The sequence below is a fragment of the Hylobates moloch genome, unplaced genomic scaffold (assembly GCF_009828535.3).
Source record: "Hylobates moloch isolate HMO894 unplaced genomic scaffold, HMol_V3 SCAFFOLD_9, whole genome shotgun sequence".
NCBI classification, from domain to species: domain Eukaryota; kingdom Metazoa; phylum Chordata; class Mammalia; order Primates; family Hylobatidae; genus Hylobates; species Hylobates moloch.
Genome location: NW_026652284.1, coordinates 96,791,686 through 96,811,101, shown reverse-complemented (window position 1 = coordinate 96,811,101; position 19,416 = coordinate 96,791,686). Strand labels below are relative to the sequence as shown.

At 36.9% G+C, this 19,416-nt stretch overlaps 1 protein-coding gene across 1 annotated transcript in view; it reads left to right on the top strand.

Annotated features, from left to right (window-relative positions):
• EIF3H (eukaryotic translation initiation factor 3 subunit H) overlaps nucleotides 1–19,101 on the top strand; it is a 111,848-nt gene extending 92,747 nt beyond the window's left edge. The window contains exons 3-8 of the mRNA XM_032760301.2: nucleotides 4,617–4,784; nucleotides 6,274–6,373; nucleotides 7,588–7,737; nucleotides 14,667–14,787; nucleotides 17,314–17,446; nucleotides 18,830–19,101. Of these exons, the coding sequence (XP_032616192.2) occupies nucleotides 4,617–4,784; nucleotides 6,274–6,373; nucleotides 7,588–7,737; nucleotides 14,667–14,787; nucleotides 17,314–17,446; nucleotides 18,830–18,927 (770 nt within the window). The 3' untranslated portion in view covers nucleotides 18,928–19,101. The remainder of the gene's footprint in view (nucleotides 1–4,616; nucleotides 4,785–6,273; nucleotides 6,374–7,587; nucleotides 7,738–14,666; nucleotides 14,788–17,313; nucleotides 17,447–18,829) is intronic.
• The last annotated feature ends 315 nt before the right edge of the window (nucleotides 19,102–19,416 follow it).

Here is a 19,416-nt window from a genome sequence, read left to right as displayed (position 1 = left end):
TTGTACTAAGAATGCCTAAAAGGTTCTTTTCTACTAAGTCCTTCTCTTAAACATTATGAATTTTAAAATAGTTCTCCCTCCCAAGAGGATTATCCCCTTGCCATTCATCTTTGGGAAATTTCTCCAGGAATATTTAGACACTAACTCAGAAGAGAATGTCATTGGTTGAAATTGCTGTTTTGACTTCTCTTAAATATGAGAACTTTAAAACAAAAATTGAAGCTTGTCTAACCCTGGACCAACTCTGCAAAGTTGCCAATCAGTGCCTGTTTCTTCATTGATCTGCATTAACACAGCAGTAGGCCGCTGGCACTTCGAGTCAAGGAGCCTCTTTTTTTCTTTTCCTCCTCCTTTTTCCATTTGTTTCTTTGACATGATTCTCTTCCTTCTGAGGTGTGAGCCACTCCTGGGCCTTATTTCTCTGGAGTGAAATACCGTCCTTTTAAAACTCCAGCCAGAAAAGTGAGGACTGGCTGCATATGAGGAAGCAAATAGTACCTCATAGTCACCAGAGCCTGTGGGCTATGACATGGCATCTTCATCACAAACCAATTCCAGATATGCAGAGGCTTCTTCCCTCCCTCATTTACCTGTTTTGTAGCCAAACTGGGTCTCTCGTGCTCACCTTACCTACCCACCCAATATAACTCCTGAGAGAAACTAGCATAGCCACAAAAGCAAAGGTGTTCATCCAGGAGATTGGAATCTGGAATGACCATTTCTTATTTTCTGTGTAAAACTCAACCAGTATGTCATCATTTCACGATTGTTCCCTCGTCCATAGGCCAGAGGGGTAAATACATGTCAGCTGGTGCGGCAGCTTAGCTCCATTGATGGTGCCTGCCAGGAGCATGGTTTTGAAACAGGTCACTGGGACAGTTGCTTTTCATTTCGTATTCCTACTTAGGTTTACCAGGAAGCTTTTGCAGGAGTTGGCTTTCTACTTTTTGAAAATTTGGATGGAAAGAGGAGGAGAAACTGTGGGTGAAGGGAGATGGGATTCAAAGAATGGGGACACAGACCTGAAAGTCTGCAGAGATAATGCAGTTCACGTGGCTGTTTGTGAGTTGTGTCTCTTGTTCCTTGGCTTATAATAAAGAGAAACAGTATTACTTATTTTTTTTTAACCTTATTACATCAAAGTGAGCTCTTTTCAAACACTGCATTTGTTGGCACTTCATATGAGCAGAGTCATGGTGAGAACTGGGCCTCTGTGCACTGTGGTTCATTTTGGAGCTCTAGCATCCCCAGCCCCACCTTTTAAGACTCACTGGCAGTCTGTTGAGGTCCTTTCTTTATATGATGCCTCTGAGAGGGCACTTGAAAAAAAAAAAGTTTTGTTTTGTTTTTAATTTTAAAATTGGGGTGGTAAGTCCAAACCAAGATAGAGAATCTCCTGGCACTTTACATAGATTAGGCCCAACACATACATTGTTTATTAGTGAAATTCTAGTGCATTGTATATTTTTAAAATGATTTTCTTAATTGACCAATCGTGCTCTTAGCCCCTTTATTTGATATTTAGGTGATATGAAAACTCTTATGACTTACAAATGTGTCCAAAATCTTTTATGTCATATTCTAAACCATGGGAGAGGAAATGGAAATGCTCCCCTCATTTCCCCTAATAAAGAAGCTTATCTCTCTTTACTCCTCAGTCCCCAGAAATATGTTGGAGGAGTAGTATCTCCACACGGCTATAGGCTTTCTTGACTTTCTTCCCTAATGTAGAGGAACACTTCATTTTCATTCTTATCCTTATCAGAGGTGCTGTAGAATAGGTAAGACTCTGGATAAAGAAGAAATTTGGAAGTTTGCTACGGATCTTGGAGTTTTTTACCTCGTGTATCCTGAAATGCTGTTAGAGAATCTCTTGTATTCAGGCTGTTTGAGGAGAGACTTAGCAAGATTACAGAATATTTTTCAGAGGAATGTATTTTTATTTTAAATCATAATGCATGCTGGAGGCCCCTTTAGCTAATAGAAAATTCTTTATTTATAATTAGTATATCCAATGAACAATGTGGAATAATAGCGTTTTGACTGGGATTGGGTTCTCAGATCTCTTGGGAGATGGGAAAATTAAATACGAAAGAAGAATTATTAACTGTACAGCAAGATCCCCACAGGGGAAACCCAGAGTTGGCATGAGAATCTCAACCTCTAGATTCCAAGTCTTTCTTTTCTGCTATTATAAGCTGGCAGACTCCAACCTCTTATGTTGTAGCTAAATTGTATACTAATATGTTGCGTAAGTTTTGATTTAAAAATATATATTTTTTAAAATCTTACTTGTTCTGTCAGTTGCTTAATAGTCTCTCTTCTTCCCTTTCCCTTTAAAATAAATAGCAAATTTAGTTTCAGCTCCCATTTTACTTATAATACTGGGACTTTTCACTCATAAATTAAATTTGATTAAAATTTATTAGCCAAATCAGTGATTTTACTTTGATGTAAAAGAATTATGGAATTTCAAAACAGAAGGAGATCATAGCAGCGATTCTATCCCACTTGCCAAATTTATGTGGTTGATGTGAATCTGTTAAATTAGCTGGGGGGGAGGTGAGGTTCCTCTTACATGCTAGAGAAATAAAATATGAAGATAAAAAATAATTGGTGTAAGATTATCGTATTTCATACTGCTTTTTCAGGCTATCATATTGTGTATAAAATAGTTTTCTAAGGTAGTGATGTTTTTAATGGTGGTTTAGAATATAGCATAGGTTATATGACTTCGTTTTTGTATTTTATTCATAAATGTACAGAAACACTGGTTTGGTATATAAAGTGTCTGGTGTCTGGCGTCTGGTATCACCTTCTCCCCCATACTCTTAGTAGCCTAACTTCCTCTATATTAACACTTTTTTTCCTTTTTATGAATGAATGAGCCCACTTTCAAAACAGTCACTTAAAACTGTGTACATCTTGACAGTAGTGCAGCTTCCAGCTCTGTTGCAACATTGCCATAGGCTTAAGAAAGTCTCTTCAGATAGTGGCAAAATAACTTTGTTTGGTTGTTTTGTTTGTTTTTTAGCTTTTCTACATAGCAAAAAAAAAAAAAAAATCTCAACACAATTCTTGCATAGTTGATGAGTTGGCTGCCATCTTTTAGCATGAGAACTGTAACCTTCCTTGGAATAAGCAGATTTATAACTTCTTCGCCTACAAGTAATGAAAAATCAGACTGTCCATCTGAGGAACACTCTTTTATACTTTATGATCCTGAGTCTTGTTGGCTTTGTAAAACCATAGTGGTGTAACCAAAAGAATGACAGATGTGTAACTTTTCTTTTGCTAAAACCTGAGTAAGAATTTTGAAAATGAAACAGGTTTCAAGTTAAGCAAATAACGTTTACTCAGCATGGTCATGTATTCGTTATAATAGAAATAGTTTGGGGCTGGATGCAGTGGCTCATGCCTGTAATCCCAGCACTTTGGGAGGCCGAGGTGGGTGGATTCTTTGATCCCAGACCAGGCTGGGCAACGTGGTAAAACCCCATCTCTACAATAAAAAAAAAAAAAAAAAAGATTAGCCAGGTGCGGTGGTGCACACCTGTAGTCCCAGCTACTTGGGAGGCTAAGTCAAAAGAATCACTTGAGCCCAGGAGGCAGAGGTTGCAGTGAGCCAAGATCAGGCCATTGTACTCCAGCCTGGGCAACGGGAGTGAAACCCTGTGTCAATAATAATAATAATAATAATAATAATAAATAATAATAATAGAAATAGCATGGTTACTATGTTGACTATAAAGTTTTCTCCTGTATTCTATATTTGCTGTGTGTTATTGTGCTATATTGCTTTTTAAAATGTCTTTTATTATATTGCTAGTTTTAATCTGTTTTTCTGGTAATACTGCTTTAATATAGTATACATTATAGTTATTAGTATACATTGTAGTCATTAATTTGACAAAAGTAAAAGTCACTAAACCTTTTCATTCTATACATGGTCATTAAAATATAACTATTCTAAGGAAAAAATAGTGTCTGTTACTTAACATAAAGGAACACACAGACGAGAAAAAATAATTCTTTAAAAAATTTAGCATATGCAGCAGGGGGCACCAGATGAAGGCAAAAATGTATTCTTATATTTTGAATCAGCTACAGCCTGTATCCTCTTCATATATAAACAGTGTAGTTGTTAGTTGTTTCCCCTTAGTTTTCCTAATGGTTTTAGTTTCTCAGCTCTAAAAGCTGTGTTGAAGAGATTGATAACTCTTCCTCTTTTATTAATTCAAATGAAACTTCTTACAACCAACCAATTTAGTAATTACACAAATTTTTCTTAAACATTTACTATTTTGAGAGTTTCAAAAAGGGGAGTAGAAGCCACATTTAATAATTCTTTGGTTAGAACAAGGTATTAATACTGTGTGTAATACATTTTCTGCAAAATATTTTTTCATTAAAGAATAAAAGGAAACCCCTGATGATTTAAAAGCCTAATTTTGTTTTGCTTTATATATGAACTGAATGAATTTTAAATCTGGAATCCTGTTCGCTATTGCTAATAAATTGTTATGTAGACATTTATTTTCAGAAAGGCTTGTTTTTAATGTTGCTAACATCATTAAAAAGTTTTTTCTTTTAATTTCCTCTTCCCCATCATCCAGTCCAATATCAGATGGAAATGATGCGGAGCCTTCGCCATGTAAACATTGATCATCTTCATGTGGGCTGGTATCAGTCCACATACTATGGCTCATTCGTTACCCGGGCGCTCCTGGACTCTCAGTTTAGTTACCAGCATGCCATTGAAGAATCTGTCGTTCTCATTTATGGTTAGTAGGAGGTTTATTATTCTTTTTTCCGTTAATATTATTAGTACTATTTTTGCTTTCTGTCTTTTTTGCCTCTAAGAGCAGTCTGGCAGGCCTTCTCAAGTAAATACCAACCCTGTTTCTGCAGCAGCCTCAGCAGCAGCTCAGTCTAGACAGGGTTTCCTTCTTTCTGTTTATTTTTCTTGCTATCAGAGCCCTGATGTGTACATTTTGGAATGCTGGAGTAGCTGCTTCATTTTTATTCCTCCATCTCCCCTCCCTCATTGAAGGGGCTGGTGGAACTAGACCAGATGTCTAACAAACCCCGATTGCTAGAGTGTCTGGCTCTGTACGTGACTGACCAATCATAATACAGTGTGCCAAGTTTTTTTTATACCTCTGACAACAGCGTACAAAACCTGGACTGTTTCTTAGCACAAAGATTTTTTTCTTTTCGGCCTATTTAATGGTGTTTCCTCAAGCTCTCCAGACCAGATGTTCTGTGCTGTATCAGAACTGTAGGCAATTTAACAGCTTTATAGCCTTCCCCCTCCCCAAACACTCACAGTTTGCCATATCTGGCAGACTTGCATATAGTTTCCAGCTGAGAAGTAAATGTAACGTCCTGAGTATCTGTCAGAAAAAATACTAATGAATACGATCAATCTTATGAGCTGCCCCAAAATTGTTTCAGTATGTTAACAATTGGATTACAGTAAAGAACAAGTTGTTAAAGTGTGCTTATATTGGCTGGAAACATTGCATCATCAGACCTTGATGAATTTTCCACTTGTTTCAGTCTATTTTGGTTTTCATTTTATCACCTATTGCTAAAAGTTTCACTGTGTTAATTTTCAGACAACATGAATGTTAACACAGGTTTTAGGCGAATATTGGCATGCCAGAGCCGTTATCATGCAGCAAGTGCAAAGCTCCCTTACTCATGGAGTGTTTCAGCGGTTAGTTTTGACAAAATTAGTTTCTCCAAAACCAAAAAGACACTTTTGTGATAGCAGTTTGACTTGAATGGTTTTGTTTTTACAATCTGTTTTAACGAAGAAATGTGAACAGTGATTATTAGGATGGATAAATTTTGTGTGCGGGGCTATTCATTTTAAGTTGAATGAGGAGCTACCCAAGTACATGCAGTGAATTTTCATGTTTAATATTTATCAGTGATTTCCTAATTGTCTAGAACATATGATACATTTAATTTTCAGCAAGATTACTGGTTCTTGCTGAGGAATGAATTTGAAAATAACTCTTTTGCATCTTTAGTTTTTGACAGAGGAAATTACTCTGTTGTAAGTAGGATAGAGGTATTCCTGCATTTTCAAGTGCTATTTGCTACAGTGCTTTGAGTCTGCTTCAAGTTCTGTTCTGGTTGTTTATTTTGATCTTTATTTTGCAAAGATTGTGTGATATGTAACAGAATGTGCCTAGAACCAATGTCATTCAAGCATGGTAGTGACAAAATTCTTAGTAATTTATTTCTCTTTCCTTGTTTGAGATCCCATAAAAACTGCCCAAGGGTCTCTCTCACTAAAGGCATACAGACTGACTCCTAAACTGATGGAAGTTTGTAAAGAAAAGGATTTTTCCCCTGAAGCGTAAGTGTTTGGGGGCATCTGGTAAAGGGTTGGGTATTTTTCTGTTAAGATTTTTCTTTGCCACCTTTCTTGAATCCTCGGTTGTGGTGTGGTAGTGCTTTTGCCATGTGGACTGTAGAAGTTTTCTGCATGCCGAGTGCTGCTTTCTCTCTCCCTTTCCATGTTTAAATTATTCTTTAAGGAATATCTCATCTGTTGTTCTCACCAAGGGTGAATTCAGTTAGAATGGGAATTAATTAGCTACTTGATTCGAAGAAATAAATGATTGAATAAAGGGAGGTGGAAAGAGTGATCAGGGGTTGTCAGATTGTAAGCTCTGTATCAGGCTGGTTGTGAGCTGTGTGTCTTATTTTCCGAACCCTTGTTTAATGAGGGGGTGGGAATGATATAAACATTTTAAGAATTTGGTAAAGAATGTGGCTTGTTGGAAATTTTATGGGTGACAATTATGCAGAGAATTAACTGATGGAGCTGTTTTGGGATCCTATTTAATGGCATTGTAATATTTACTTTAAATAAATTAAATACTTAGAATTCTTCCATTTTCTGTTAATTATAGAAATTTTTAGTTCTTATTGAATCAAAATTAATGGATTTGACTTCATGTAGGATGGTTCATCTCTGGTTTCTCATTTGGCTCCTAAAAAGTTAAGGTGCAGAGAATTTTAAAAGAAAAGCTAACTCATGAACAATTCCTGGATGTGGTGGTTATAACTAAACTATGAGAAACTGTGTTCTTGGCATGTTCTAACTATTGTATCTGGAGTCTCCTTGTGTTCTGCTACTTGTTAAACTGTAATTCAAGAGGCTTTTAAAATGAACTTTTCAAGAAATAGAGTATTTCTCATTTTTAGCTATTTTAAATTAAGTTGTAGGTGTAGGTTGTGTAGCATAACTTAGTGTGACATTTACATTTTAGTATCAGTGAAATTTTAAAGATACCTGATTACAAAGAATGAGTAGTTTCTTCTGCCAAGAATCTTATTTTCTGGGCTTTAGCTCAAATTCGCATCATTTTCAAAGTTACTCAAATCACTGAACTTATGCTTGACTCTGTAAAACTCTAGTTTCTCTACTTTTTTTTTTTTTTTTTTAAGAGTGCTAATGAAATAAAGATCTTGGATAGGGCCTGTAATTAGGTAAATTTTATGAAGTAGTCAATTTAGCACCTACTTTTGACCATCAGACTAAAGTATTTTTAACATGCTTCACAGATTGAAAAAAGCAAATATCACCTTTGAGTACATGTTTGAAGAAGTGCCGATTGTAATTAAAAATTCACATCTGATCAATGTCCTAATGTGGGAACTTGAAAAGAAGTCAGCTGTTGCAGATAAACATGAATTGCTCAGCCTTGCCAGCAGGTAAGTGGCCCTGCCTAATGAAAAGCCCATGTTTTAGAACTTTTTGCAAAAGATTCTTTCACATAAACTTTACCTGTGAAACAAGAAAACAGTTACTTAAGAACATTTATAGGTTCTTAAAACATGTATAACATGGAGTAATAGTCTGGCCGTTAGGATCTCAGGGAAAAACTCCAAACTGATAACATGAAACAACACATTATTTGAATACTAATTGCTCGTATTAGAAGAATCCTCTGCTGCCTTCTTTGCTGTATCGTTTGTGCTTTGATAAGGTCAGTGCCCATGAGGGAGGGCTTTTTTATATGGCTCAGCTTTATTTCTTGTACACGATCCTAAGAGGCTTAGGGTATTATGTCTGGATATTTAATAATGCTCAGGAAAAGAACAGAAATGCTTTTTTCTTTTACTGGTTGTACTTGCCCTTGTTCAGATGCAGACTCTTGCAGTTGGAAAATTCCAGTTGTTTGAGTTTTCAACTAAAATTTGAATTTTCTGAACCTGACACTGGCTTCAGCTATTTTAGTTGGTGATACGATTTCCTCCAGCATGACTGCCTTAGCTATCTAGTTGCTGAGATAATGTTTATTATATTTGTAAAATGCAGATTGAGGTTTCCAAAAGGAAGTTTTGTTCCCTTTGTTAAATTATTGTTTATTTCCCCCTCATCTATTACTCTTAACAGAAATGTGAATAGAGCCACTTGTATAGCTCCTCTTAAATGCCCTTTGAGCGTTATGTTAGTGATTATTTTGTCTATGGTGGAAGGAGGCTAGCAGCAGACTTGTGAAACGAAATTAAATGGTCAGAGTAGGGAAAGAATCAATATATGCTTGTTGGCTGAAAGAAACAAGGTGTGTTTTCTTAAGCAACCAGTTTGGAGCAGACTAAATTATTTATCAGATTTCTAGTTATCTTAGATAGAGACTTGTAAAAAAAAAAAAAAGTGTACAGACTTTGTACCTCCTTGATATAAAGCAAGTGGGATGAACCCAGAAGGGCCAGAGACATCAGTGTTCTTCTCCATGCTCTGGCACAGGTAGGACTGTGGTTGAGGCGCCGCCTTCCATCGTGTTAATTGATCACAAAGGCCACTAGAAAGACTTAACAGGGCAGGGAGATGGACGATGAATGTAAATGGAGTGCTAAGTAACACAGCCAGGTTGCAAGGCTAATTTGGCACCAAAGAGTGTACTGTGACTGCAAACATATATTCATAATAGTCCTTTAATTTGTCTATTTTAGAAGGTCGTATTTTTCTTTACTGCTTTTACAAACGTACTGGGCACACCTGTATTTAAAGCATTTAGCTAAGAACCTTTTTCAGCATACAAGGTTACAATTTGATGTATGAAGTATATGGTTATATAATAATTTTAAATTTACTGCATGAAAGCTTTTGCTTACATAATTCATGTCTTCACCTTTTCCCAGGCTTCCTTTATTGAGCATACAAAAGAAATACATCCCTGATGGTGCTTTAATGTTACCAATGAGCTGGTCTATAATGTCCATTTGTCCAAAGCAGCATTTATAATAGCCAAGAAAATGTTCTCAGTTTGCCCTGGCAACTGAGACCTAGACAAATATTTTATTATAGTTTTTGTCTTCTGTATTTTTATGTAAACGAGGAAAAAGAGGCCCCATTTCTTTGCTTTCCACGTGAAATTGTTTAAAGTGTAAATTGGTGTTCCTGTTAGGAGGAAAAAAAATGAAGCAACTTTGAAGCAGTGCTTTTTTGCTAGTAGATGCTTACATTGAACCAAATTGATTATACTATTTTAAAAGACAGATAAGTTTTGTACATCTCAATTTTTAATTTCTAACAGTAGTTGTGTGATGATGGCTCAGGCCAGTTGCCATAAAAGTTTGTATAGGAAACCTCATCAGAAATCATTCTTATGCAGGTGCTTAAACTTGGTCTTTCCTTTCACAGTGTATACATGGGCACCAGTTTCTTTGATGTGCCTGATAAATTTGTTCTCTGCGACAACTAAAACATACTGTATTTGCTTTTGTTGAAAAATTCAAATTTTTTAATTTTAATTTTAATTAGATGGAAGTTCTAGTAATAGTTATTCCATAACAGCCTTTATTAGTTTTTAAAAATGTGTATTACAGGCGTTCAGCTTTTCACACATGTAAAACAATTGTTTTTATTTCCTCTTTTAAAAAAAGTAAACTAAGGGTGGGCATCATACATTAAGGGTTATAAGCATAAATTGATACTGTAGCCAGAGCAGACTTAACACTTCATGTCCTGGTTCACATCTGTTTAAGTTATCTGTTTTCAGTTCTTTATTTGCTTGGCAATAAAAGAAAAGGCAATGTTACTGAAACTCCTAACAGTAAGTCCCTGTTTCAGCATCCTACTTAAGCTGGTACTGAAAAGATTCCCACAAAATTGGTCTTGGTAGTGGTCTGATTTTCTGTCAGTGTTAATTTCTGATGCCCTTTTAAGGCATATAGTACACAGATGTGTGTGTGTGTGTGTGTGTGTGTGTGTGTTTCTAATTTTTTTTCTGGAGAGCATTATCATAATATAAAAGTTATGAAATACTTAAAGTCCACATATTTGTGCTTGTAGCAGTGTTCTTTCACAATAACTTCATATACTTGCAGCAGATAATATTAGTACTTAATATTAAAGACTTTTCTGGTAGAAACAGTGGGTCTGTTTTAGTAGTGCCTTTCTCATTACTGTAAACAACCTCCAAGATTTAAGGTCTGGGTATATTTTCTCTGCCTATGGCAGTACCTCTCCTGTGCTGTTATTTTTTCCCTACTGTCACTGCTTTCCCCGTAACCTCCCAGCCACAGCATTGGTGATGATCCTTTCTTTCTCTAATTTCCTTTTGCAATTAATGACATAAATGACTTCACAACTAATCATATAGCTAATGACATTTCTTATACTTAATATAGCCCTTTGGGCTTCACGTTACTCATTGGTAAAAATGAAAGGATCAGAAACCTGAAGCCAGTGCCTCCTGTCTTCTTGCCTTCTCAGGACCTCATTAGGTTGATCTACTCCTTCCTTCTTCATAGATTTTCAATTTCTTTCTATACTATTTTTTTTTTAATCTTTATAGACTTGTTTTTCCAATTAAAAATTTATGTTTAAATTTTCAACTCTTTAGACAATTTGAAAGAAAAATACAGTGAACATCCATCCATAAACCTTTCATTTAGATTCACCAATTGTATATCATGCCACATTTGCACTCTATCTACGTACATAAACACTACTTTTTCTTTCTGAACCATCTGAAAGTAAATTGTAGACATGACTTTTAACTCCTAAATACTTCAGCGTGCATCTCCTAAAAACAAAGACATTTAAACTTGTTTACGTCCCCCCATCTCAAAAGAAAAACTTAGGAAAAGAATACCTTTTGATCTCATGCCTTTAGTATCCATCTCCGTTTGTCTTCTGCTTAATTTTTCTATTTGTTTCATAATCAAACTTCTCGATAGAATTTTGATGTCACTGTTTCCTCATTTCCCACTGATTTCCGAGTGATCGCCAACAGTTTGTGGTGTTCAACCCATTATATGTAGTAAGACCTCCCTCCAAAGTCACAAAAGACTTTGATGTCACTGTGTCACTGAGTATTTTAGACCCTTCAGCATGTAATATGTTGATAAGGCCTTCTTCCTGAGATCCTTTCCTAGGAGCCTGTGAAACTATAGCTCTTCTGGGTTTCCTCTCATTCTCCACAGTGAACCCTCTTGTGCTCATCTGTGTCCGTGTTCCTCAGGGTCTGTCTTCTCACACATGTACTCATGGGGCGATTTTGTCTTACTCCTGTGACTTTTACTGCCTTAGTCTAGGACCTTATTTCTCTTCCTCATTACTTTCACAGTTTCCTCACTTCCTGTTTTTGACCTTTTCCTCTTCAAAATTGTAATGATCTTGCTAAATGAAAATTAGATGCTCATATTACTCCTTTGCTTAAAATGTTTAGGTGGTTTCCCACTGCCCTTAGGACAGATTCCAGACTTGTAGTATGTTTTTAAGTCATTGCACTTTGACCGTTGTCTGCCTCTCTTTTCCCCGGTCTTGCCCAATTCTAGTACTTAAGTCTGAGTGAATTTAAATCAACTATTTAGAAATTAGGGTAAAGCAGAAGCAAATACATTGTATCCAGAGAAGAAGAAATGTTTTGCAGTTAAAAGTGATTTAAAAAATTGCAACACAATAAAATAAATATGAAAGAAGCACTTGATTCCTCAACAGGTGAAGTCATCAGACCATGTTACTGGACCAAGGTTATCTAGGTAGTGCCAGGCTGGGATTGAAAGGTAAATTTACTCACATACACCCTAGTTCTGTGTTCCTTCCATTATTTGAGAAAGAGCCAAAACTTTCTGATTTTCTTGAGGTTACTGATGGAATCTATATTTTAGTTGGATTTATTTTTATTCATTCCCAATATTCCCAACCTGTTTACTTCTCAGTCTTTCCTTTCTCTGTAAATGTAGTAACCAGCTGCCAGAAGACTGGGAGTCACCCTCCATTCCTCTCTTATGCCCCCTATCAAATAAAGATTGCCTGCTCCGCCCCCAGAATCTCTGTCAGTTCTGCTCACTTTTCTCTATGCTCACTGCCACCATCCTAGTTCAAGTCACCACAATTTCTCTCTGTAATATCACGATAGATTATTTGCCAGAGGTGCAGTTTTTAAAATAGAGAAAAAAATTGACCATTTAAACCCTTTTCAAATGTACACTTTAGTCGTTTTTAGTATATTCACAATGTTTTACAACCATTACTAGCTCTAGAACATTCTCATCACCCTGAACGGGAACCCAAACCCATTAAGCTGTCATTCCCATTCCCCTAACCCCTGGCAGCCTCTAGTCACTTTCTATCTCTACAGATTTGCCTGTTCTCGATATTTTATAAAACAGAGTCCTGGCCAGGAACAGTGGCTCATGCCTGTAATCCCAGCACTTTGGGAAGCCGAGGTGGGAGGATCTCTTGAGGTCAGGAGTTCCTGGCAAAACCCCGTCTCTATTGAAAATGCAAAAAATCTAGCCAGGTGTGGTGGCGCATGCCTGTAGTCCCAGCTACTCGAGACGCTGAGGCACAAGAATTGCTTGAGCCCAGGAAGTGGAGGTTGCCCCACTGCACCAGCCTGGATGACGAGTGAAACTCTGTCTCAAAAAATAAAAAAGAGTCCTACAATAAGCAACCTTTTGTGTCTACCTTCTTTCCCTTAGCAAATGTTTTCAAGGTTCATCCATGTTGTGGGGTGTATCAGAACTTTATTCATTTTTAAGGCCAAATAACATTCTACTATATGGATATATAATATTTTATTTATCTATTCATCATTTGATGGAATTTTAGACTGTTTTTAGTTTTTGGCTATTAAGAATAATGTAGCTATTAACATACATGTATGAGTTTTTGTGTGAGTATATATTTTTAATTCCCTAGGGTATATACATATTCATAGGGTATATTCCTAAGAGTGGAATTGCTGGGTTATATGGTAATTTGGTTTAGCTTTTTAAGGAACTACCAAACTGTTTTCCACAGCAGCTGTTATCACTTTACCTTCCCATCCCAATGTATGAGTGTTTTCATTTTTCCACATCCTTGCCAACACCCCACAGTAGACTTTTAACTAACCTCCTGGTTTCTCTTCTCCAGCCTATTTGCATAGCAGCAGAATGATCATTTTAAAATTTAAGCAAAATGTGTCATAAACATGCACAACTCCAGGGTATCGTTCACATTGCAGTTGTGAGGTCTCATTCACAACAAACTACATTGCTGGGGAGTTGTATGGTGTTAATGAGCTTCCCACATGTGCTTGTCTGGTCTGCCTGACCTAATCCCTGTGCTCTAGCCATGCCAGGCCTCTTCTTTTTATCAAATCTGCCTAATTCTTGCTCATCTCAGGCATTCAGCACTTGTATTTTCTTTTGCCTACAATATTTTTGGCATAGCTGACTCATCTTTCAGTCTGTCATCTCCTCAGAGAGATATTCTGATCATGCTATCTAAAGTAAGTGTCTCTTCACCTCCCCCTTCTCTTTCTCCTCCATCCCTAATCAGTTATAAGATCAGTGAAGATATAGAACATGAATGTCTTATTCACTGTTGTCTCCCTGTTTTCTAGTACTAAGGCTGGCACATAATAGGACTTTAGTAAATACCTGTTTGCAGTTAATGAATGGGTACTACTCTTTAGAAGCTTGCTATTTTAAAAATATATATATGTATAGTAGCTGTCCAGGCGTTACCATGGTAGGAGGTAAGTTGCAGGCAGAAATCAGTGAATATGGTGGTCGTTGTGCCAATCATTACATCACTTTATAAAGCGATGTTGGTAGCTGAGCTGCAATAGGAATTTCTGGAGAGAATAAGAAATATGAAAGACTGTACTACAGATTCTAGGAAAGGTCAGAGGAAAGGAGCCTCTTCATCAGGTTTTGTAGAATAAATGTTACCATTGCTCATTTAAAACCTAGATAGAGAAATCATGTGCCAGATGTCATAATCTGTATGGTTCTTTCCTGAGACTACTGATTTAAATGTTATGGAATGCATTTGGGCAGGGTAAGTTAATGAAAAGAATTTGGGAATACTGAACTTGGTATAAAAAATATGTATTATAGATGTCTCACTAGGTATGTTTCACAGTTCCTACCCTAACATACCTGTGCTCTCACAATAAGAAACTCAGCTATTTCAGGTATCCCTGAGATTGTAGTTGGAAGTTTGGTATGGAAAGTTTAGTAACAAGTTGACTCAGATTTTTTCCTCTTGCTTTTATGCCCTTGCTTTTATGCATATGTGTGCTCTCATTCTTTTGGCAAAAGCCAGTTCAAGTTCATATCTTAAAACTGTTTAGAGCAGTAGCAAAGCTATAATTTAAAATAAGACTTGTCAGTGTGTTTACTTTACATTTCAGCAATCATTTGGGGAAGAATCTACAGTTGCTGATGGACAGAGTGGATGAAATGAGCCAAGATATAGTTAAATACAACACATACATGAGGAATACTAGTAAACAACAGCAGCAGAAACATCAGGTTGGTATTGTGGAAAAATTCAACAAACATGTATTTCTAAGTTTCATGTATTTCAAGAGTCATGTTCAGAATGACCTAAATTATCTTTGGTAAAGCAATGACCGTTAGCTAGTTACTCTATATCATATTTTTAAAAGATTATTATTTTTATGGCATGTTTGTAACATATTATTTACAGGTTATACTTAAAAATACCTGTGTTAAAGAGAGCTATTAAGCTCAGATTGTAATGCCAAGGTTATGCAAATAAGAGATACATTTATTGAGAAAATCAGAAGCAAAGAGATTCCAGAATGTCACAGCTCATTTCTTTACTAACTATAATTGGTTTGGCAGTGGCTCATTGCGGCATAGTTAGGAATCTTCAGTTCATTTAAAAAACTGAGCAATTGTGATTAAGAGCAAGCAATGTTGATAGAAAATAATAGACCAACTGCTGTGAAGTAGATAGTATAATACAGACAAAAACCGTAGAATTATCCGAATATTCTCATATGCACACATCTACGGCTGTGGCCATTTAACCTTTTCTTTATTCATGTTGCCTGCAGGCCACATCGTTTTCACAGTTCCTGAAATATCGTATTTGGACTATACTGCTCTGAAGTGTTCTTAGCATTTGATTCATAGATAAGTTGATTCCAGAATGTTTATCTGTGAAAGTAGTATTTATATATGACTACTCTGTTCGTTAAAATGTACGTTAAACAGAGCGTTGTTAAATATAGAATTCTAAGCACAACTAAGTGGTTTCTGAGAATGTTGTATTTAAATTTTTTCTTAATATCAGAGTTCGTTTTCAGTATATAGTGAAATTTAAAGTACTTTGTTTCTGCCAGCTTAGAATTGAGAAAACATACGTAAATCAGTATTTTTTTTTTTTTCTTAACTGAAAAGATGGGAGTGGTTACAAATGTCTGATAAACTGAGAGGGGAAAAATCATCTCAGCTGGATTTCATTTTCATGCTGGTTTTTCCTGTAAGTGAAGGACTCATCCAGGGTATCAAATTGAATGTTTATTTCCTATGAGTACCCCATAATGAATACAGGAATCTTTACAAAGCAAGTTACTTTCCTTCACTAGAAAGAATTGGTGTTTCCCTTGATTTTCTTAGGAATCCAAAGACTACATTTTTTTTTTTTTTTTTTTTTTTTTTTTTTTTTTTTTTTTTGAGGCGGAGTCTTTCTCTGCTGCCCAGGCTGGAGTGCAGTGGCGCGATCTCGGCTCACTGCAGGCTCCGCCTCCCGGGTTCACGCCATTCTCCTGCCTCAGCCTCTCCGAGTAGCTGGGACTACAGGCGCCCGCCACCACGCCTGGCTTATTTTTTTTTTGTATTTTTAGTAGAGACAGGGTTTCACCGTGGTCTCGATCTCCTGACCTCGTGATCCGCCCGCCTCGGCCTCCCAAAGTGCTGGGATTACAAGCGTAAGCCACCGCGCCCGGCCAAGACTAAATTTTTACTAGCCCAGCTTGGTTTCTTATTACCTGACATTTTAAGGTTGTGTATGGGATATTACGTGCTTCACTGTTGGGAGCAGTCATAGCTGTTAGCTCTTACTGTAGTTGATCTATAAGTTTATAGTTAAAGTTTATATATATCCCTACTTTCTCTTCAGCGAATCGCAGGAATCCAGAGTTTGAAAGTATTTGAAGCATTATCTGAGCTATTAATAGTATCCATCCTTAGCTATAGAGCTAAGGTACAGACAGTTATCTGTTAAGAGTAGTAACAATAGGCCAGGAGTGGTGGCTCTCGCCTGTAATCCCAGCACTTTGGGAGGCTGAGGCGGGTGGATCACGAGGTCAGGAGTTCGAGACCAGCCTAGCCAACATAGTGAAATCTTGTCTGTACTAAAAATACAAAAATTAGCCGGGTGTGGTGGTGGGTGCCTGTAACCCCAACTACTGGGAAGGCTGAGACAAGAGAATTGCTTGAACTGGGGAGGCGGAGAGGCGGAGGCTGCAGTGAGCCAAGATTGTGCCACTACACTCCAGTCTGGGCGACAGAATGAGACTGTGTCAAAAAAGAAAAGAAAAGAAAAAAAAAAAGTTGTAACAATAGTGAACATAGCAGTAATAACATCATCTGTATTGTTATTTTAGGTCAATAGGAGTAAAGGTGAAAGAATTTCCAGTGTGGTAGTTCATTACTTAGTCACTAAAGTTAGGATGAATCATGTATTACCCCATTGTTATAAATGGTAAAGGAACTCCCTTTACCTTACTAATCATGAACTTCTTTCCCTTTAAGCCCCCTGTTACTTACATAACTAGTTTTGTTTTCTGAATCATTAGTTATAGACTCTTAGAGCTCAGAGTGACACTAGAGTTTTCAACAAAGAAATTTTCTTCTACTATTGGCATATTTAGCTTCTTAGACGCAAGTTACCAAATGTTGCCATTGATGAAAACCGAGGTTGGAATTCAGAGCAGTGGGGTTCTGCTGGTTGTGTAGGGGAAGGACATCTTTTTTTCCTCCTCAGATGGAGAAAAATAACCAAATCATTTTCCCTTTGAATTTTAGTATCAGCAGCGTCGCCAGCAGGAGAATATGCAGCGCCAGAGCCGAGGAGAACCCCCGCTCCCTGAGGAGGACCTGTCCAAACTCTTCAAACCGCCACAGCCGCCTGCCAGGATGGACTCGCTGCTCATTGCAGGTATTGTTGCCCAGTGCAAAACCTGGCTGGTTTTGTTCGTTTCTTAGGAAGCAGAAGACAGAAATTTACAAACAGAAAAGCATGCCATAAAAGCTAGTATGTTTGAAATAGTTGCAGGATGAATTTGAATCTGGCACCTGTAACATCTGAAATCTAAGAACTTGTAAGAGTTTGTTCTTTTGTCCAGGTCCTTTCAGTGCTTCACTCTATGTTTCTAAACATTTTTGAGATGGCATTATAAACTTTCTAAAATGAGTCCTTTTTCATGGAAACCCAGAATAATTGTTTACAGTCTTAATGCAGAAGATCACTTAGCTCAGGCCTCTTACTATTCCTCTTCCAGCCCAGCACTGTACAGTGGATACTTGACTTGAATTTAGGAAATCATTTCCCTTACTTGAACTTAAATTGTGGCAGCACAAATGTATTTCTGGATGAACTTTTTCTGGTTATACTTAATATTTAATACCACCTTTAAGCAGGAGAGCTCCTGTGTCCTGTTCTAGGACTTGATTTTGAATATATGACATTCATGCCCTTATTTGGCTATAATCTTATAGAAAAGTTAAATGCCATCTGATTCAGTCAGATCCTTAACCTGTGAGAAGATTTTATCAAAATGAAAATCCTACTCAAAAGCTGATTGGCAATTTCTCAATTATATTGATGCATTTGTAATGTGGGAGGAAATTCCAAACTCCTTAACATTTTCTAGTGTACATACAGATTAAATTTGGAAATGAGACAATTCCTTCCCAAAGGTCCAATTCAAACAGAATTGAAATCCTTATATTTTGAAGAAGTATGTAACTGATGTAACTGTTGCATGAGATTAGATCATTAACATAAATGATCTATGTTATTAACATAAAAAGCAATGATGGAGCCCTTTCTTCAAGTGAACTCTCTACTCTTTCTCTGTCTTGGCTCGTAGGAAAACTCCTTAATGTTCCCAAAGCGCAAACTGAAAACCTACCATACTTGTTCACATCTGGGTCCAGTGGGTCTGTCTGGTTTGCAGCTCTGTGATTTATTGTTAGTATCTCCTTTGTACCTGTGAAGGCTAGTCAATGCTGTTTTTTTCTGTTTTCTCAATTGTACATCATTGGTTTGATCTACTTAGTCCTTTTGACCAACAGCTATTATGTCCTTACGGCTGATAAGCTTTTGAGGAGTAGTTTTTTTTTATTCTCCACGTAATTGAGAGTGGACAGTAGCTTATTTTCAAAAGAACTTGTATTTTTATCCCTTATGGAAAAATAAACTCTGGATTCAAAACAGTATACAGGTGATTCTGTTTTATGCTGATTTTTCTGTTTGACTAGCTTTCTGGATCATTTTACAATTTGTGGAACATTATGGCTCTCTTTCTCAAATGCACAGGCCAGATAAACACTTACTGCCAGAACATCAAGGAGTTCACTGCCCAAAACTTAGGCAAGCTCTTCATGGCCCAGGCTCTTCAAGAATACAACAGCTAAGAAAAGGAAGTTTCCAGAAAAGAAGTTAACATGAACTCTTGAAATCACACCGGGGCAACTCTTGGAAGAAATATATTTGCATATTGAAAAGCACAGAGGATTTCTTTAATGTCATTGCCGATTTTGGCTATAACCGTGTCTTTCTAGCCATAATAAAATAAAACAAAATCTTGACTGCTTGCTCATTTGATTTTAGATGTATTTTCTCTGGCTTAGTTTTGTTTGCTTATACTTGTTTATTTCTAAACGCTAAAGCAAGGCTTGACCGGAAGTTTCACCAGGCAGAAACCTATAGGCTCCACCACTTTTGCTACCTCTTCAGGTGCCACCTTTCAACCCACTTCTCCCAACTACTTATCCCAGCTCCTGACCGGGAGGCCCTAGCACCTACTGTGAATTTTTTTTATTTTTTATTTTTTATTTTTATACTTCGCTGCTCCCAAATGAGCACCCGAGAGAAGTCCAGGCTTCGTGTACTTGCCCAGGAAT